Source organism: Anser anser (genome assembly GCF_964211835.1).
Source record: "Anser anser genome assembly, chromosome: 2".
In the NCBI taxonomy this organism is placed as follows: domain Eukaryota; kingdom Metazoa; phylum Chordata; class Aves; order Anseriformes; family Anatidae; genus Anser; species Anser anser.
Genome location: NC_139721.1, coordinates 5,813,463 through 5,834,046, shown reverse-complemented (window position 1 = coordinate 5,834,046; position 20,584 = coordinate 5,813,463). Strand labels below are relative to the sequence as shown.

The 20,584-nt window shown below is 38.6% G+C and overlaps 1 protein-coding gene across 12 annotated transcripts in view; it reads right to left on the bottom strand.

The window, feature by feature from the left end:
• Window positions 1-20,584, bottom strand: part of FAM135B (family with sequence similarity 135 member B) — a 284,433-nt gene that overhangs the window by 73,842 nt on the left and 190,007 nt on the right. For all 12 annotated transcript variants that reach the window (XR_014580600.1, XR_014580601.1, XM_083826400.1 and 9 more), the window contains 3 exons: window positions 18,838-18,908; window positions 16,875-17,048; window positions 5,615-5,741 (listed from right to left, as the gene is read on the bottom strand). Coding sequence is in view for 10 of the 12 variants with exons in the window: in XM_083826400.1 (XP_083682526.1) it covers window positions 5,615-5,741; window positions 16,875-17,048; window positions 18,838-18,908 (372 nt within the window). In the remaining 2 variants the exon portion in view is untranslated. The remainder of the gene's footprint in view (window positions 1-5,614; window positions 5,742-16,874; window positions 17,049-18,837; window positions 18,909-20,584) is intronic.

Below are 20,584 nucleotides of genomic sequence, written 5' to 3'. Positions count from 1 at the left end.
CTTGATTAGGTCTCCTTTCAAGAACTCTCACCATCAGTCAGTGGGAATTATTGTAGTGTTCTTTAGGGCATATGAAGATAATTTTTCAACAAATTACCACTGGGAAAAGTACTGAGAAGATGGGAAAACTGAATCATAGAGCACTCTACCGAAGGAAGGGAGCAGCCAAGTCCATTTCCCAAACTGAAGAGTAGAAAGGCTCTTCCTGCTGCTTGTGCACTCTGTTTCAGGGCAGAAAGAAAGAAACAACTGTCTCGATCCCTCTCCTATAAACTACCTTGAAAAATCAGTGCTAAAATCTGTAGAAATGGAGAGTTTTAATTGGAAGGATGTCAGTCAAATGAGAGACAGTACAAGCCACTTCAGTGGATTTCAGCCCTGATGTAGAACATTATAGTTGATAATAAATAATAAGCCTAATAAATTCTTCAGTATATACCTTTAATGGTAGCTATGAAAGAAAAATATATTCTCCATACTGAGTATGCCTTTTATCACTTTACTTACAGCTACTCTATATTAGCTACATAAAACTTTATTTCAGTTGCACAACTCTAGGTGTGATCGACTCTTTCACAGCAATATGCAGAGAAACAGGTAAATTTGTAAATAGGATGCAGCAGTTTAGTTCTGTCTAATACATACATGTCATAGAAAAACAGCAAAATACAGGCATGAAAAATGGAACTTCCGCTGCAAATTCCATCAATTTTCAGAAAGGATTTTCTCCAGAAGAAAACTCCATTGCCACCTTGGCTGAAGTCTCACAGGAATCTTTGGATGATTTCATGACAGTGAGAGCTTAAGTGAAAAGACTGCTGATTTTTTTCAGCACCACATTTTATGCCTAATCCCAATTTAATCCCAGTTTTGAACTCTGCCATAATGTAGATCATTGCTTTGTTGTACTCTGCACATACCAGGTCAAACACTAAGAACCGCAGAAAAGAAACATGCCAGTGATTAAAGAAACCAGTTAGTGTCACACTATTAGTTAGCGTGTTTTCTGCTAGGGCTAGGAAATCATTTACAGTTCTTTCTAAAGATCAGCCATTTATCTTCAGGCAACTAAAGATTAAAGACTTCACCAGTAATTATCACAAATGGTGCCCTCAGCACACTGATTAAAGATACTTGTCATTATACCTTATAAGGAACACTACATCAACTCTCTTACTATTTCAGAATAATTATGTGGTGGACATCTGCTGGCGTTCCAATCACAACTAGTCACCATTTGCATAAGCAAGACACTGAAAGACTCCCATTCCTTTAAAACTACACATTACAAATGCACACAAAGGCATGAGGGATGCTTTTCATATCCGGCCCACTCCAAAGAACAGAACCCTGAGACCAAAAGTAAAGCAGTTTAGATTTAAAATTAGAAATTAAGGCAGAAATTTTGATCTGAGCTGAGAAATATTGATCTGTTATTTTTCCGTGTCCAGTTCATACGGCTGCTGAGGTCTGTGTGATGTTCTGAAACAGAACATGTAACATCCAAAACAACTCCTTGAGTTGGGAAGAAAAATAGATCAGTCCCCCTTGGTAACTGAGATGCCCCTGAGAGAAACCAGTCACCCATAGCTCATGAGTCTGTTCCATGCCACTAGATCTCCCAAGCCTCCAATAGATATGATCACACTTTCAACATTGTTAATCATTGATATATATCTCTTAACATCTATGTTAATCATTGATATATATATATCTATATATCATTGTTAAACATTTATATGTATCTTATGACTGTAGGTTAGAAGCTGAAGAGAGCTTGAAAAACTGCTAGCACATTTTCTCATTCTGCAGATTACTCTCTATTGGTTTCTTGACCAGAAAAGCATCTTCCTTCATATTTAGCTAATATCAAAAGGCACTAATCAATAGGAAATATCTTTGATGTTTTAACTTTGCTTAAAAGGAAAAGCATAGCAGAGAAGAAAACAGACACTTCGTCCTGTGTTCTGCCATAGTTCAAGAAACTCCTTCTGTATAGACAGAGAGAAAAGTGAGGGAAGAGGAAAATAGAAAGGGAGGGATGGAGGAGAGGAAATCCCTGTTTGCCGGTAAGGTGACCTGGACATGTGTGGAAGGCTTTAAAAAAACAAAAACAAACAAAGGAAACACAAAGGCTTAAATAGCTTTAATTATTGTAACTTCTCTGTTGAGATGGGAGAGGAGGAAACTGTCATTGGTGTTCAGAAGTCAGTTGTGGGGAGCTAGGGAAACTGCACACATACAGTCCAGAGCTGCTCGCATTTAATTAGTCTCTTCCCTGAGAAGCTGGAAGTGCAGAATGAGGAGCCTTCGCGATCTATCACAAAGCAGTGGCACCTCAGCAGCCTGAACGCAGAAGATTAACACAGTAAGTGGCAAGAGGAGCTGATGATTGATATGAACTTTCTTTAGAAATGAAGGCAGTAACTTGCACTTTCAATAAAGTAAAAGCAAATTGAGTACATAAGCTAGCTGAGAACTTGTACAGTCAGTCTATGGACCTATAAAGAAAATTAGCTCTCTGATGGATGCACACATTTTATGAGAAACAAAGAGGTAAAACGGGTTGTATGACCTAGAGATTATATGTCAAGGTAAGAGTCCTCTACTTCATACTCAAGAGATACTTGAAAGACATGACTTAGTAGTATTAACATCAGATTTTTGCACAATTCTATCTTTTTTGGGGGCTTGACACTAATGTAAATCTAGCTGCTACTCTGTTGAAGCTAAGCGTTCCTATCCTATCTGAACCATACCTCTAGTCATCTGGTGAGTATGGTAACACTAATAAAGAGAAAGCTTACTTTTGTGAGCAAGTCTGCTTCATGATATTGGAGAGTTTATGGAACCTATGAAATTGGATAAATTGCTGAGTTAGTGAGTGCTCCAGAGATAATGAAACACACACTTGCTGGGGTTTTAAACTATGGAGCTCCTAGACCTGGGAAGAGGGTGTAATAGGAATGATTTAGAGTTCCTATCTATTACAAGCTTCCACTCAAATGGAAGCATTCTGGAATAATAAGCAGGATGCAACTGAGGGGAAAAAAGAAAAAAAAAAAAGAGAGAGAAAAAAAAAAGGTCTTTTCAGTTTACTCACAGTAGGTAAACCTAAAATAATGGAATGTTACCATTGTTCCCAGTGTTTCAGGGAACTGAACCAGACATCACGTAGAAGACAGTTAGCCAGGAGGTGTATCTTAAGAAATGTATATAACCAACAGAAGCTTTGCAGAGATGAAATGCAAAACAAACAAACAAACAAAAAAACACAAACAAAACAAAACAAAACAAAAAAAAACCACCACCACCAACAAAACAGGAAAGACCAAAATAAACTGCTTTACAGCATTATGACATATATATGACTACATACTCATATGACTACAGAATTATATGAAGTGTATTAACATTCATTCTTTCCACGCCCTGCTGCCCAGTGAAGCCTTAGAAGACGAGATATGTTGATGGTTCTAGACCAGACTTTAACTGGTTGCATCAAACCAAAGTTGCTTACAAAGAAAAAGTGTAGTGGTATAACTTGAGTTAAGGTATCTAACAATTACTGACTACTGTTACATGCAATAGACAAGGTCTGATCAAAAATATACAAAGAGGAGTAGAGAGGTCTGGGGGTTTTGTGTAATGAAAAGGGGAGAATCTATTCTAATCTCCACTGAAGGTGATTGCATAGTTCCTGAAAGATGGACAAGTCTATAGTCCAGTTAAAATTATCTTTAACGAACACATTCAAACAACCTGGAAAGAAATCTATGCAGTTGTTAAGAGAAGTAAACTGGACCCAGTATAAAGTGTTGCAACATGGCACAAAACAAAATTACTCCTCTTCCTATAATTAGCTATGGTTAATATAAACTTCAACATAAAATAGCAATTAGTCAAAAGGCCCTCAGTTGGTGTTAGGCTTACCTCCACAGTAGTTCCTTTCCTAGATCCTAATTTGTATTTTTCACATGAACAAAGAGAAGTAGTCTTCATTCATTATCACACATCAAATACAGCATGTGCAAAAAGGCCACCACGGTCTATTACATTAAAATGTTCAGATCAAGAACAGATGTCTCTCTCTCCATATATATATGTTTCTCAGGCTAAGCAAACACACATCTGACCATGCGAAGGTGGAGTGTGCAAAATTATATTTCTGATTGTTCAGTGTGACGTTCAGATGACCTGCAGTGAAGCAGAGTGCTAAAGCTGGTTCATGATACAGTACTTTCACTTTACCATTTAATAGGTCACCTGCTAGGATAATAATTGTGCTGCCATTTAAAAATAAATAAATAAAGGCCTCTAGTCAAAGATTAGTCAATGGAGATGGGTTTGAGCTGAGGAAAATTTTTGGGAAGGAAATAAATTTTCCTAATCAACAACAGACTAGGATTTTTCCATGGAGACTGGAATAAAAAATGGGACTGGTGAGTTAGTTTTTCCATTTATCTTCTTAAAAAAGAGATTTGACTAGAGGATAATGAAAAGTAGGAACCATTCTCCAAAGCAGTCTCTCTCTTGTGTGATGTACAGAGACGTACAGAGATTAGCCTCCAAGATAAACACTTGAATCAGTTATTTAAAACCATATGACGGGAACATTTACCAGAGAGACAGAGGTTGAGGTCAACTTGTTTGCCAACAGCATACAGTGACCCAACAGCTCCGACAGCAGCCTCTGGCCAAACATTCTCTCAGTCTGGGTTAATTTCCTGACAGTTCTGCACCAACTGCCTTAGGCTAGCACGTTTTTAATGTTTATGTAGAAGAGAACAGCTCTGACAGGAAAGTTTGAGGGAAGCTGAGGGCAGCATGTTAATCAGAATCTTTGAATGAGGGTTTCCCAACAATGTGATGATTCCATTGGTCTATGCTGAATTTCTAGATCTGAGATTTCTAGATCTGAGGAAATATTTCTGAGCAAAATAAATAAATAAATAAATAACAAAATAAACACTCCAATGCTAGCACTTTCCTCCAATCAAAATCCAGTTATTCATTATTTTCCAACCAAGCAACTTTGTACTAAAAATTGCACAAGCTCTGCTCATCCCCTGCAGGAAGTAGCAAGATCAAAGGCAAACACTGAGTAAGGGACCTGCCTTGAGTAAGGCAATGTACATAACATCCCTTCAGCAACACACAAAACACTCATTCCTCGATATTTCAGACACAAGCCTTTCCAGGTTTCCTTCCTGATGCCAGCTTTGACCTGCTACTAATCACAGCATCCTTAATAATGACTCAACTCCTCTGCCTGGTAAACACGAGACCTGAAATCAAGGATCTTTTACAGAGTAATTAACTTCACCCTAAAGCAGACATCTGGTCAAGTGAATTCAACCTTAGAAGTCCATTGGTAATCAGGGGAATGTCCATACATTCTGAATTTTTCTGAGATGGTTGGAATAGGTGGGATCTGAACACTCACAAATTGGGTATTCAAGTGCCAGGTAGTTAATACAGAAATGTTTGAAGGGTTCTTCTTCAAAGAAACTCTCAGTACTAGAGACATAAAACAGTGCACATTCTTCCAAGATACCATAAACGTTGTGTGACCAAATGGAAGTGGGCTGTATTACGGTCCCACTCTCCTTACCTCTGATGAAGTGGGTTTGCAGTAGCCAGCTCCAAACACTAGATTTTCTAATGACATACTGGACTGGTCTGGTCCTGTATCCAGGTTGCCTTTACCAAGCCATGATCCTTTCCCTGGACGAGCAAAACTAAAAGAAGAAGAAAAGAGAATAAAAATCATCAGAGCAATACGGTTACAGAAGAATCTTTTCCTTCCTTATGCAGGAAATGTTTGCAGTATATATTTATTTATTTCAAGCTGACACCATAAGTCCAGATGTCATGTTTCCCTCATTAAATGAACATTGTCCAGTATGCACTAGCTAAAATTATGCTTTCTTTCTTGGCATTCAGTCGAATTGTTGCTTTCCCTCAGTCCTTCTTTTGTTTTCTTACAGGTTTTTTTCCAGAATAACGTATCAACAACACAACCTTTCCATCTATTCACATAGATAATACTCTCATCCAGCTTCTCATCAGCTTGCATCTTGATTGATGAGGCATCTTACTGTCTGGCTTTAACCATATCACCCTTCCTGCTTGAATTGTCCATGACCTATCTTAATTATTAATACCTTTTATAGCTCATCCCAGTCTTTTATTACCAATTGGAAGTTCAAGTTCTAGTTCTTTTTGTCCCAGGGAATCAGCCTCTAGCATTACAATGAAAAAAAAAAACAAACCTGAATTTCTTTTGCTGGGAGCAGTTCATTTTCTTGGACATGTTCTCCCATACTTATATGTAATGTGAGTTCATTCTTATTCAAATCCTTACTCAAAGACCTGATGGAATTTGTTTTACTGTTGAGGTCATTAGATCTCAGTGCTGACTCATAGCTACAGTGTTGCCTTCTGACCATATCTGTATATTTCCTATCTCATAGGATGAACCCCTTAATAGTGGAACACCTTCGTTGGAGTCTACTCAGCCTTGGGTCCACCAGAATACTGATTCATAGCTAGGGATCTTATTTGGGATTAATCTGAACCAATGTCCACAACCTCATTAATGATGTAGGCTGCCTTTATAGTTGCTGAAGAGGAACAGACATATCCAGGGGGTGAGTCATCTCCTTCTAAAGTAGTCGTATCAAATAGGTCAGATGAATTTCACCCTAAAAGTGCTTCTTCTAATTGTGGACTGTAAAGGGAGGCAAGGATGACTGTCTCATAAACAACTAAGGTTAGGTGAGATAAACTCCACTATTAGTCCCTGTGATAACGTGCTGTACATAAACTATATCAAGATTTGGAGAGAGAAACTAGGTTATTTGTGGAGAACACAGTGAGTGAAATTACTGAGTCAAAATACTAATGCAGGCAATTATAATAGTTCTTAAAAAGCATGCAGACAAAGGTGGAATTGAAATAATGAACTGCACAAAATTAAAAAATCCACCAAATTTGCTGTTCTTAATCAGTACAGACATAATGCCACTGAGTTTGTGCTATAGCATTCAGGCTGGGATCACCATTCACTGTGAGATGTTGTACCCCCACCAACTATTCCAAATACCTCCTTTTCAGGAGACCTTGTTGTCCTCGGAAAAACAAAAGCTTCCAAGATAGGGAGCGCACACACACAAATTTAAAACCATAAATTGCCAGTAGCAAAGGCCACAGGGCAGTGTTACCCATCCTGCCAGAGCTTTCCAACCTGAGCTTAGTCCCCTATGTCGATGTGTATCATGTTAGTTAGATCAGCCATACTTCATGCAGCTCTATGTTTTTTTCAGTTTTAATAATAGACGGGAGCATTGGCTGTTGTACAGAAACACAACAAATTAAAGGGTGTTTATGGTAAGGACACGAAACAAAAGAGAGGTGCAGGAGTGCTTCCTATAACCCAGTAACAAATGAGGTTTTGACAAGCAGGGAAACTCAGTAACTTTTGGAAGAACAGAAAACTAATCTCAAGCAAAATCAGGAACTGAAATTTTTCAGGTTTATCACAAATCCCCGCTTCCTCTCTAAGTCAAAACTGCTATTTTTTATATATCCTGAGGCATTCATATACTGACAAAAAGAACATCTCAAAAGGGAGAGGATGGTGTAGAAATCTTTTGCACATATCTGAGCTTGTTTATGTATATTAATTGATGTGATCCAAGAAATTTCCAGTTGGCTGCTTTTAAGCAGCAGGAAGTCTTCCCATGTTATTTCCTACATGCTAAATTTAAGGCACAAATAAATAAATAAAATAAAGCAATTACGAAGAGGCAAGAGATAAATGCTGCTCAGAATAATTTCAGCTGTTATTGGGTGATGTTGTCTGCCCTGGTCTATTGGAAAGGCTCAGGAAGCAGAAATAAAAAATGATTGCTGTGGTATCAGAGAGAAGCTTAAACAAATGTCGCCTGCCCATGAAAAACTCCTCATTTGAATATTAGCAAAGCTTTCAAAGGTTTTAAGGGAGATAAAAGCACTTTTTAATGCCTTTTTTATTTATTTATCTTTTGCTTTTACAGCAGAGAAGGGATTTTAATCTGCTGGTTTTATGGAAATTGATCCCACATAGCGCCGTAAAACAAAAACCGTTTTCGGAAAACCTGCCAAAATGTCATCTGTCTGTTGAGGGAAAGTTTAACTGGGAGGCTTACAGATTGTTGAGGTTCCCCTAATGCCTTCTGAAGCACATAATCATAGAATCAGAAAATACTGAGTTGGAAGGGACCCAACAAGGACCATAAAGTCCAACTCATCACTCCACACAGGATCACCCAAAAATCAGACCATGTGTCTGAGAGCACTGTGCAAACACTTGAACTCCAGCAGGCTCAGTGCTATCACCACTGCCGTGGGGAGCCTGTCGCAGTGCTCAACCACCCTCTGGGTGCAGACCCTTTCCATCACACCCAGCCTGACCCTCCCCTGTCCCAGCTCCATGCCGTTCCCTCGGGTCCTGTCGCTGTCCCCAGAGAGCAGAGCTCAGCGCCTGCCCCTCTGCTCCCCTCGTGAGGGAGGTGTAGACCAAGACCTTGGGGCCCCCAAATGGTGGGTTTTACTGTGAAAAAAAGAAGGCTTGGCATTCTAAAATGACATTTTGGATTCTGAAATGAGAATTTGGACCCTGAAAAGAGGCTGTGTGTCCTTAAAAGAGGCTTTGAGCCCTCAAAATGAGGGTTTGTATTGAAAAGGAGGCTCCGAGTCCTAAAAACTTGAGGACAATTTTAATTAGCAATAGCAGGTTATTTTGCTATTTTGTTTTCTGTATTTATTTTTCATTCATTTTGATTTTGTTTTCTGTATTTATTTATTTTTCCATTTATTCCAGAAACCATGCTCGTTTGCACGAATATTGAACCCTGGTTATTTATGTGTCCTTTTGAACCATCTACTTAACAGAACTGACCTAACATCAACAGTTAGAACCTCATCCTGTATGCTAACCTTAGCTTTTATTCAGTCAGGATAAAGAAGTCAAGGAGTTCATGTGTGTATGTCAGAGTAAATGAACATGTCATGTGTGCAGCGCTATTACTATTTTCAGTGAAACAAACAATTTATTTTAACTTTTGTTGAACTGTTTTTTTGATGATTTTAATCATGAGATGTCTTTATCTATCAGAAGAGTCTTACAGCTCCTTCAGCAGCTATCTGTGGAGACATATAACTGTCCTTGAAAAAAACCATTTTTCCAGTAGCATAACCTGCCAGCTACTAGCAATCAAAATTTAAGAACTTTCTGACTCTGAGGTTATATTTAGGCAATTATTTCCAGCAGTCATGGTTATCTTCCATGAATTTGTGTCCATGCCTTTTTGATTTATACTTTTGGCCTCTGTAATAACTTTTTGGAATTAATTGCACATTATGATATATGCTGCACTTTATGCTTGTTTTGAACCTGCCGTTGCAGAATTGAATATGGCACCTTTTAGTTCTTGCACTGCACAAAATGTTAAATTCCCTAGTTTTTATCTTCTGTGGACAATTCTTTAACTTATAAATGAGATGACAGTTCCCTAGCACAAGAAATGGATTGTCATAGATAAATATTAATTAGATGTGTTATTGAAGAAATTCAGAATAAATGCTTTAGGACATTTTAATAAAATAAAATATACTCTTTGACATTAAAATGCCCCAAAAATGAAATATTTTTTTTATTATTATTATTATTCACATTTATTTTTTCATTCAGTATTTTAAAGATGAAGACATTTTTTTCTCTTGGCAAGCAAAATTTAAATGCTTCAAAAGTTGTAGTTTTCAGCCAAATGGGAAAAAAAGTTATCTGTTATCAGATTTGATTCTGAATGTTGTTCACAAAAAAAAAAAAAAAAAATTATCATGCATAAGAATTAGTAAAACTGTAAAAAACAAGCACCCTCACATTTACAATTAGAAGAAATTATAGTCTTATGTCTGAACCAGAGTGGAAGTTCAGGAAGGGAAATTGCATCCCGTTTAGGCCAGATTCTATAGAAAAATCACTCTTTTTTTCCCTCAGTCTCCTATGTACAAAATATCACCGATTTCAAAAATGCAAACTATAAGCAAGTTCCATAGGGGTAAAGATATATCAAACTATAACATACTTCAGAATCAAACTCCTACATCTTCAACTGGCAACATCACGTTTCACCACAAACTTCTACTTCCCACAGACAGGAAAACATACATTGCACAACACCGGTTTCCGTTACTGTTTTAACTCAAGACATTACTACAGTAAATTATTCTTGGCAAATTACTGCTGGCATACAGCCATAGGATACACGGGTGATTTGTTATTTGTTTTGTGAGAATAACAGTTGGATATTTGCAGGCTGTGCTTACCTAGACTCCCTCTTACACAAGAAGTTTCACTAAGGTTATAATGAGTGACTGTAAAATATTCTGACATTCTTGGGTAAGACTGTAAAGGATTATTAAAATAACATTAACAATGGAAACAGATATTTGTCCCTGGATCCCAAATAGAGTCAGGGTGGAATCTGGTTTGAAATCTGTAGTGATTTTGATTGCTGGAAAATGCTGGTTCAGTTGCCCTGAACTTAACTTTAGTTGCTATAAAACTTGAAATCAGGCAAAGTCAGGTGGTGATATTTATTTATGTGGTTTGGTTTAGTTTACTTTAGTTTTGTTTTAATGAAAGCTTGACTCAGAAATAGTCAGGTGTTTTCCTTACATGACTTTTTGGCTGGTAGCTCAAAAGAATGGCATGTCAAAGCAAAGGTTTATCTTTTCAGGTACATAATAAATGGTAACAAAAGAAAATTCAGAAGAATCATCCAGCTGTTGCTGCATATTCTATTCAAGAATTCTTAGAGAAGAAAAATATGAAAACTGTTATTTTAATAAACATGTTATGGAAGAAATAGCTCTCTCCTGGATAAATATTCAATTTTCTTTCTACAGATTACTGGAAAAGTAAGTCATGACCTTTGCTACCCAGGATTACATCTCTTTCATACATAAGCTGCCCATAAGTAGGTGCCAGCTACACTCATGACTGTAGAAAAATTGACCCGCATAGTCTGCACCCAGAATTGAGGTGCACAGGGTAGAACAGGATGTATATCACACAGATATATCAGTTGTGGTGCTCCTGAGAATAAAAGGTTGTAGTCAAGATAAAATTACTCAAGGATGGCCAGGGTTGGCCTGATTCCTCAGTGCAGTGGAGCACAGCTGAATTAGGTCAGGGCTGAAACCTTTAAATATTCAATGTCCCTTTGATTCTGCTTTCTCTTGCCACAGCAGAGCAAGCTCAAGGCGCTACAAAATTCAGTATCTGCATCATGGTTTCATTGCCTGCAAAATGGGTACTATACTGTTTCCCCATCTCAGATACCACCATGAAGATCTCCTGTTTCTTATTCAGTGATTTGGATATGGGCAAATAAGATTTTAATGTTAACAAGTCAAATCTCTGAAGTCTACTTTGCTTTTCACGTAGATATAGGTGTGAAGCTGGGGGAGAGGATAAAAGTTGAGAATCCAGACAGCTGAGGAAATTAAACCCCTTTCAAACAAGAGAAATCAGGTTTGCCAGCTGCCTGTGAAGGAGGTACTTGCTTATTTGCAGCATTTTCAAATCTTGCCCTTTTTTTTTTTTTATTCAGATTGAAAATGTTTTCAGCTGAAGCCCAAGAGCCACAGCAAATAACACTGTAGATGCTGCGGCCATCAAGTGAGCTGATCCTTAGGCAAAGCATGGCTTTGGGGAGACCCAATCTGTACAGATAGTACCAGTCTGGTGGTGAAACACAGCACTTAAATTTCCCGAAAGCTTTCAGGGGGAGAAAGTATAAATCATCTGACATCCCTGGATAAACTTGCAGCAGAAGTGACAGTCTGATCCTACTGGCCATGCTGCTTAAAAGGAAATAGAACGTGTAGGGCATTTATATATATATTTTTATAAACAGTAATTTATGCTAACTCCTCTTGGGAAGGAGTGGTCAAAAGGTCTATGAAATTAATGAAGCGCATAACCATGTTTCTTGCTGTTCGTTTCTTACAGGAGTCCAATATAAGAAAGAAACTGAGCATGCAGCATGCCTGAAACTAAGTAGATCTGCACACCACAGAGATGGATGTGTCCCAAGGAAAGAAGAAATATTTACTGAGGTCTGAACAAAGCTGGACCAAAGTTCTTTTTCTAAGTACTGATGCTGGGCTACACTGCTCATTTCATTTATAAACTGGGCCAGTTGCAAAGCCAACGACAGGAAGCTAAGGGAAAAGTCAATGTCTCAGGCCAGAAACCAAACTGATATATACAAAAGACAAAACAGAAAACTGCTGTCCAAACTGGGAGATCCTCCTCACCTTTCTTCTCCAACTGCCTTGTCACATTTAGGTACTCTGGACTCACTCCACATCCCTCGTGTACTGGGGAGCCCAGAACTGGACACAATACTCCAGGTGTGGCCTCACCAGGGCCGAGTAGAGGGGGAGGATTACCTCCCTTGACCTGCTGGCAACAATCTTCCGAACGCACCCCAGGATACTGTTGGCCTTCTTGGCCACAAGACCACGTTGCTGGCTCATGGTCAGCCTGCTGGCCACCAGGACTCCAAGGTCCCTCTCTGCAGAGCTGCTTTCCAGCAGGTCACCTCCTGACCTGTATGGGTGCTTGGGGTTATTCCTTGGGGTGAAGGGATCCTGCACTTGCCTTTGTTGAACTTCATGGGTTTCCTTACCTGCCATCTCTCCAGCCTGTCCCTTATTATTGTGCCCCTGCCTGGAAATACAACATTTTTGACTCAGCCTCCAGTGGTCCAGCTTCCCCAGCCACTTGAAGACCAAGACAATCCCACTTTGCTCCTCATCATCCCATACCTAGAACCAATATGATTGCTGTGGGGATAACAGAGCTGAATTCACTCTAGTTCTGCCTCATTGCCTTTTTATCCAGGCTCTCACCTCCTTAGGAAATGCATAAAGCCATTAGCATCTGCATGAGTACGGACCCCATTACAAAGCTGAAGGTTATGATCATTGGAAAAGCTGATTCAAAAAATTTCCATCCAGAGTCCTAAAAAGAATCCCATAATCCAGAATTTCACTTTTTCCCAGTTCTATAAGAGGTTCTATAAGAGGTGAAGGGTTCAAAGTGCCTAATCTAATATAATATTTACAGCATAAGAATTATTAACCAGGACAAACATTGAGAGCAAAACATTCATTTTCAAAAAAAATAAAAATAAAAAAAAAAAGGAGGAAATGGAGGCATCCTGGCAAGGCTTGCCCCGTGGGAGCTTTTTGAAGGTGAACATTACCCAGCAGGGAAGGGCCTGAATCGATCCTGCTGTTTTCACTACGGGTTTCTCTGTTCAAATACAGGCAACAGGGAAGGACTTTGGGGAAGAATGTATAATTTGCCAACACATCTAATAAAATATGAAAAGCTGAGTCCACAGGGGATATGTGAGTAGATATCTGTGTTTCAGGCAAAGTTGTTTTCCAGGACAACTTCAAGACAGAAGTAAATTTCAACTTTATATAATGTGTGAACTTTATTTATAGAGCATGTCTAGAATTGTTTTTATCTTAGATATAGGTGTACAAATATGTGTAGAAATAAATCATAGAATCATAGAATGGCTCAGGTTGAAAGGGATCTTAAAGATCATATTACTCCAACCCCCCTGCCATAGACAGGGATACCACCCACTAGATCAGGTTGGCCAAGGCCCCATCCACCCTGGCCTTGAACACCTCCAGGGATGGGGCATCCACAGATTCTCTGGGATACCTGTGCCAGGGCCTCACCACCCTCAGAGTAAATAACTTCTTCCTTATATCTAATCTAAACCTACCCTCTTTTAGTTTAAAGCCATTCCCCCTTGTCCTATCATTATCTATCTGAGTAAAGAGTCCTTCTCCATCTTTTTTATAAGTCCCTTTTAACTACTGAAAGGTTGAAATGAGGTCTCCCTGGAGCCTTCACTTCTCCAGGCTGAACAGCACCAGCTCTCTCAGCCTTTCTTCATAGGAGAGGTGCTCCAGCCCTCTGAGCATCTTTGTAGCCCTCCTCTGGACCCGCTCTAACAGATCAACCTACATTATTTGAGCCAATTCCTCATCCACCGGATGGTCCACCCTTCAAATCCATATCTTCCCAATTTAGAGACAAGGATGCTGTGTGGGACTGTGTCAAAGGCCTTACAGAAGTCCAAGTAGATGACGTTGGTTGGTTTTCTCTTGTTGACTGAAGGCCACCAGCTTGGTCAGGCATGATTTGCCCTTGCTGAAGTCATGCTGGTTGCCTCAAATCACCTCCTTGTCCTGCTAGTGCCTTGATATTGCTTCCAAGAGGATCCATTCCATGATAATACCAGGCACAGAGGAGACGTTCATTGGTCTGTAGTTCCCCAGGTCTTCCTTTCTTCCATTTTTAAAAATAGGAATGATATTTCCCTTTTTCCAGTCACTGGGGACTTCACCTGACTACTATGCTTTTTCAGTTATGATGGAGATTGGCTTGGCAACTACATCAGCCAATTCCCTTAGGACCCTGGGATGCACGTCATCAGGGCCCATAGACTTGTAGTAGTTAAGTTGTGTCAAGACATCCTGAACTTGCTCTTCACTCACAGTGGGAGGGACTCTGCTCCCCCAGCCCCCATCTAGAGGTTTGGAGACTCAAGAGATGTGGGAAGCCTGATCACCAGTGAAGACCAAAGCAAAGAAGTTGTTAAGCACCTCTTAATTCTCCTCGTCTGTTGTTACCAGTTCTCCTTCTTCATTTGTCAGAGGCAGAACACTCACCGTAGTCTTTTTTTTTCTTTTTCTTTTTTTTTTTTTTGTGGCCAATGTACCTGTAGAATCCCTTCTTGTTATTTCTTGTTATTCTTTGCATCCCTCACCAAGTTTAGTTCTGTCAGTGCCTTGGCTTTCCTGATCCCATCCCTGCGCATCCGGACAGTGTTTCTGTACTCTTCTAGGGCACATGGCCCTTGAATGTACATATATATAAAATACATACCACAATAGGAAGGTTTAAGTTGGCAAAATAAAACATAGTACAACACAGTATATATATATATATATATTTCCCACACAATGTAACAATCATGCATTTATTTTTTTATAATGTGTCAAAAAAGGCTTTCTGATCATTTGGGCTCTGTTGTGCTACAAAATAAAGGTGTACTTTTACATTTTTTCCACGTTCCCAGTAAATCCCAATGACCAGTGCTAAACAAGTAATCTCTGAGATGAGAGAAAAGCAAGTAGGTTTTCGTGGGTTGGTTTTGTTTCAGGATGCTTGCCACTGACATTTCTTTTATACTGTTCACCTTGATTTATATTTAGAGAACACGATACTCTTTTGGTTTTGAAAATTTAACAAGAAGATAAATCCTCAGTATCACACTTTAGAATGATTTTACTGGCTTAAGAAAATGAAACTCTGCATTGTGTTGTCAAAAATCTTCATTTTGTTGCACTAAGTAAAAATATTGTATATTTCATAAATGTCCACAAAATCATATTTTGAAAGCTATAATAATCTGGAACAGTTGCTCATTATGCAATTTATGTGTAATAGCAGTAACAACTCTCTGAAGCCCCATTCATTAGGGGATAACAAAGCACTGAAAACAGTCATTAAGCCTGATAACTATTGCTCTTCCACCCTTTTGTATAGTAGAACAATGGATAAATTATCTGAGCAGAACTATCTGGTTAGGAGTAGTCTGTTACAATTTAATTCACTATTTTAAAAATCTACATAGCAGGGAAGTCATAACAGCAGTTACCTGCATCTCAGTAGAGGAGGAAAAGACAGATTTTTCAGTCTGAGGTACTAATACAACTCACATCACTGTCACTACTCAACCTCTTACAATCTTAATTCATTGAATGGCACCAGGTAAACACCATACATTTACACAAATGAAGAACTGGAGAAAAGATATACTAAGTCAAAATAGGAAACCTAAGAAAAGAAGAGAGTCTAGAGAACCATCTTTTCTTTTTGACACAGTGGTCGTCACTCAGTATTTGTCAAACTCAATATACGCTTGGTAAACAGCAAGGCCTTGCCAGTGTAAAAGGATCTGAACAACACTGAACACTGCATTTTGTTCCAGGACCCAGGGAGTTCCCTCCCTTTCAGCACTCTTTATCTCATGTGATGACAAGATTGGACAGAAAGTAAATTACCAGAAAGACCTTTGCTCCCCCTCGCCTGCTCTAAATATTAGAGGATATTGACCTCCAGTCCCGTTTTATTTGAAGGAGTTCTGAATTATTTTCATGTCCTTACGAATCAGATAACATAAATCACACCTAGGCCCCATGGCAGTTAGTATTACACTGCTCCATGGTTAAATCAGATGATGCTACAAGGGAAAAAATCAACAGAGGCTTATCCAGTATTGACTCATGCATGCTTCCTTCCAGCCGTGTTATGAATTATGCTAATGCCCAGAGGCCAGAAATGAGATTAGAGACCTACTGTCCAAAACGTTTTACAAAACAACAGAAAATATATATATTAACGTTCTTAGGTGCTTTTGGACTAAAGAGGAAAGACAGACAAGGAAGAGCCAAGAAATTTCACTATTCTCTTGTTACAGATGGGGACTAGAGAGATCAAGTCTCCCTGAAATTCTGCAGACTGCTGTTTTTTGATCAGGCCCTTAGTGTCTTATCAAAGAAAGGAACCCATGTCAGAGGCTGGATCCAGTCTCCAGAATCCTAGCCCATAACGAAAAAAATTTGAAATTAAATTATGATCTCTGCTTCTCCTACACAATAAGCAAATGCATTCAGAAGAGGGATCTTCTCTGCCTTTCACGAGACATTTCTGTGTCCTTTACCTGATCAGAGGCTGGTGTAATGCTACCAGTGACGCATGCACTGTGACGGATATCACTGACAGGTGAAAATAGTCAAACATGACAGGAACATGGTGGTGCAGACCTCTCCGGGGGTGGAAGTGAAGACACAGTGTACGGCTGCTGATCATGGGAATGGCTGGAACATCTCTCAGCCTGGAAGAGAAAGAGGTTTACAAGGATTAGTGAAAGCTTGAGTTGTCACAGCCTATAACATGTTACAAGCAGCAGTCTGGGAGGTGGCTTGAGCTGAATTTTTATCACTGCCTGGTAACATTCACAGCTTCAAGAGAGCTTACATAACTGATGAGTATCTTGCATTGTACTTATGCCTAGTGTAAATGCAAATATAATAAATATAGATAATAAGTATAAATATAATGTACAAAAGAGAAATATATATAATGCAGATCCAATTTCCCTTTGTGATCACCACACACAAATTTCCCTTTGTTGTCCACCTATATACTAGGTCTGGAATCATCAAGAAGTAATAAATAGCAGAGTAACATGCAGTTAGCAAAGTGCTCAGCTTATTTGAATGTTCATAGCCAGAAAAAATCACTAATTGTGATTTTTACTGTAAAACCAATCTATTTTTCCTCAAGCAATCTGTGAGAGGTAGAAACAGTCCTGTGTCAGAGCACAGAACATATTCAGAGTACCTTTCTAGATAGCTGATCTTCTGAAAAACTTTTTGCAAGAGGTCAGGCAAAGGAGTAGGTTAAGTAACTGCAGAGAAATTATACACTTAGGAATAGCTTTTCTATTTTCAATAAATAAAACCCAAGACTTCTATTTCAATGTTGATTATAACTATCCTAGAACAACTTTCCTAGTGTGCAGTCAGCCATATGACATCCAAGACATCTGTAAAGCAGAAGAATGAGATGTAGACCTGAGACCATGCCTAACCACATTCTCCCAAAGTGCGTGCAAGTCACTCCTAAAAAAATAGATTTATTTTACAGCATTAAAGACACTTCTGATCTAAGTCAATTGCTTTCCAGAGCTAAGAAAATCTAAGATGACTTGGTTGAGTACGGTGTAGTCCCAAGAAATGTTTCAGTGAGGTTTGCAGAATACCTTTCTATAAATACCACTGCTTTTGTTTAAAGTAAACCAGATTAATCATTCAGATGATAACAGAAATGAAACGTATGTTTTATGCCACAATTTCACAACAATGTGAAAGCTGCATTTCTTTTTATTTTTGGCTTTCATTTATGTTTGTTTCTTCTCTCAGCTGATGATTGATGGTCCAGTCCCACCTGCTTTTGTGAACAAGGTTTCACTTGTTGTATCTTGAAGATAAAGGAAACACATGCCCTGAAATTTGTTAAGATGCTTATGGATATGAATAAAAACACATGAAACACAGCTGCTGAAGTCATCAGAAACCTTTTCTGTGATTCAGCAAGGTTGAATAAGGTCTAGAATTACGCTTACTGCTATGTCTCAGGAACAGATGCTGTTTCCACTTCACCAAGATTTTGGAATCAAATGCAGTGGGAAGAGATCAAAGTCAATGGGAATAGTCTTTCCTCCTAAAATATCAAGACCGCCTTGGTTTTTTCTCACAAGAAAAGCACTCAACATGTTCACACACATATCTTCAGCCTTTAGTTGTCTCCTGAGATAAATGCATTCCTGAACAACAGCCCCTCTCAAATGGAAGTCAGTGGTGATATTTACTTTAACTTCAATAGCAGTAGAGGTAGAGCAACACTTAAAAATCTCACTTAAAAGAGAAAAAATGTTGTTCATTAATAGAGGAATGTGAGATACACTTTTCAAATACAGAGATGAGAAACAAAAGGACTTCAACACTAAGGAAAAGGAAAGACATCAAAGACATCCTTTTTCAAAAGGACTCTCACTTCAAGGTCATTTCCCAATTGAAGAAACTCCTGCATTACCAACTGAGCTTTAAAACAGCACTTACTGTTGTTCACTATCAGTAAAGTGCAGGTCCAACTTGAGCTGAAAGTCTGCCTCACTCAATGCATCTTCCACCTACAAAAGAGAAAGGCAAAGTTATCTTTATAAATTGGTACCTACAACACTGAAGACAAAGGGGGATGATTTTTCCTAATAAATTGACTCACTGGTACGTTCTTCTAACAGATCCCACCAACAAAATTACCCTTCTCTGATTGTCAGTTAAATATTGGATTGGATTTTGTGAGACAGCACATGAGGATAGCTGTCAGTTCATTACATTCACCTGGAGAAGTCAACATTGGAAAACACTTCTAGCTTGACACAGCTGAAGTAACTATAATCTAAGGAAGTAATTAATTAGACTGGAAGAGGGATTAAGCTGTGTTTTATTCCTTTGGAATGTCTTTTCTTCTGCAGCAATGTATATTTAGTAGAATAAGAATTGTTTTTTATCAACATAAATGGAAATGTGAACAGAAAATCACTCACTTTTTTATCAAAATACTCCTTTTCTGTGAGTATAAGTATCCTTTGCTGTGTACCATAGTACACTGGAAAAACATGGGAACGTAGGAGGAAAAACAGAATTGCACACTGGGGATCAAGTAGTACAGAGACAACATCTTTTTACCCTATTTTGTGCACAAAAAAAAGTAAGGTGAGACATCTAGGTTCTGTCTTTTGTCAGTGGAAAGCAACAAGTACACACACGCAGTGAGATGACCCATTTTGAAGCACACATCTACAATGGATAATTGATTTGTTTGTGCCTGTCTCTTTCCATTGACAATAGATGGAGCATGGACAAATACACTGGTCTTGATCCACTCAAATTTTAAATGGCTTAAATTAGGCAAGATGAAGTCTACTTTCTCCAGCAGATTAGCACTTTCTTAATATAATATACCAAAAATGTACTGAAGACAATGTCAGAGGCATCTAACCCACTCTAACAGGCAGGATCCATAAAATACATAGCTTAGAACATGTTTAGATATGTTTTCCAAAGCTGAAACTCCATCTGCAGTGTGCCTTTTTCTGTGGAAGCAAGAAAAATTAGAGCCAAGGACTGGTTGTACTTTGTTGAAAAAATCAGACGTAAAATGTAGACCCTTCCAAAGTAATATGGTGTTTCTTCTAGCATGATCACAGGCACTGAGATGTGAGAACAAAATTCCAGCCTCTGTTTACTGAAAATGTGCCTTCTCTTTTGTGTTTGTCTCAAAACATCTGGAAGTATGTCTTTCAGCAAAAAAAGACTTTTTCCTTTTTAATGAGCTGTTGTCACTAAAAATCACAGTTGCTGGCAGTTGCAAAAGAAATAATCATTATTGAAGCTACAGACTGAATTTAAACTAGGAATTAATCTCAAGTATAGAGCATCAGACAAAGCAAACCTCATCTGCCAACAGAGGGTTGAAATTTTGGGTCTGTGCCTAAGTACTGCTGAGCACCTGCAACTGTCACTGAAATTAGCTTGAGTTTAAACAAGTTCAATATCTTCAGAGACAGAAGGCTAGTGACACTTGCCCAAAACAGGCTGAGGCAATGAGCAGGTATCTGAGAGGTATTCACTGCTGCACAGGATCAAGCATTACAGTGCAACTGTACAATAGTGTATATTTAGTCCCACAAGTGGATTGAAATTAGACTTCTCAGCACAGTGTAAGAACCCATATAAGATCATGTCACAGTTGTCACTAGAGAGATTGCATGTTTTTCTTTGTATACCGGAGGTGTAAATAATA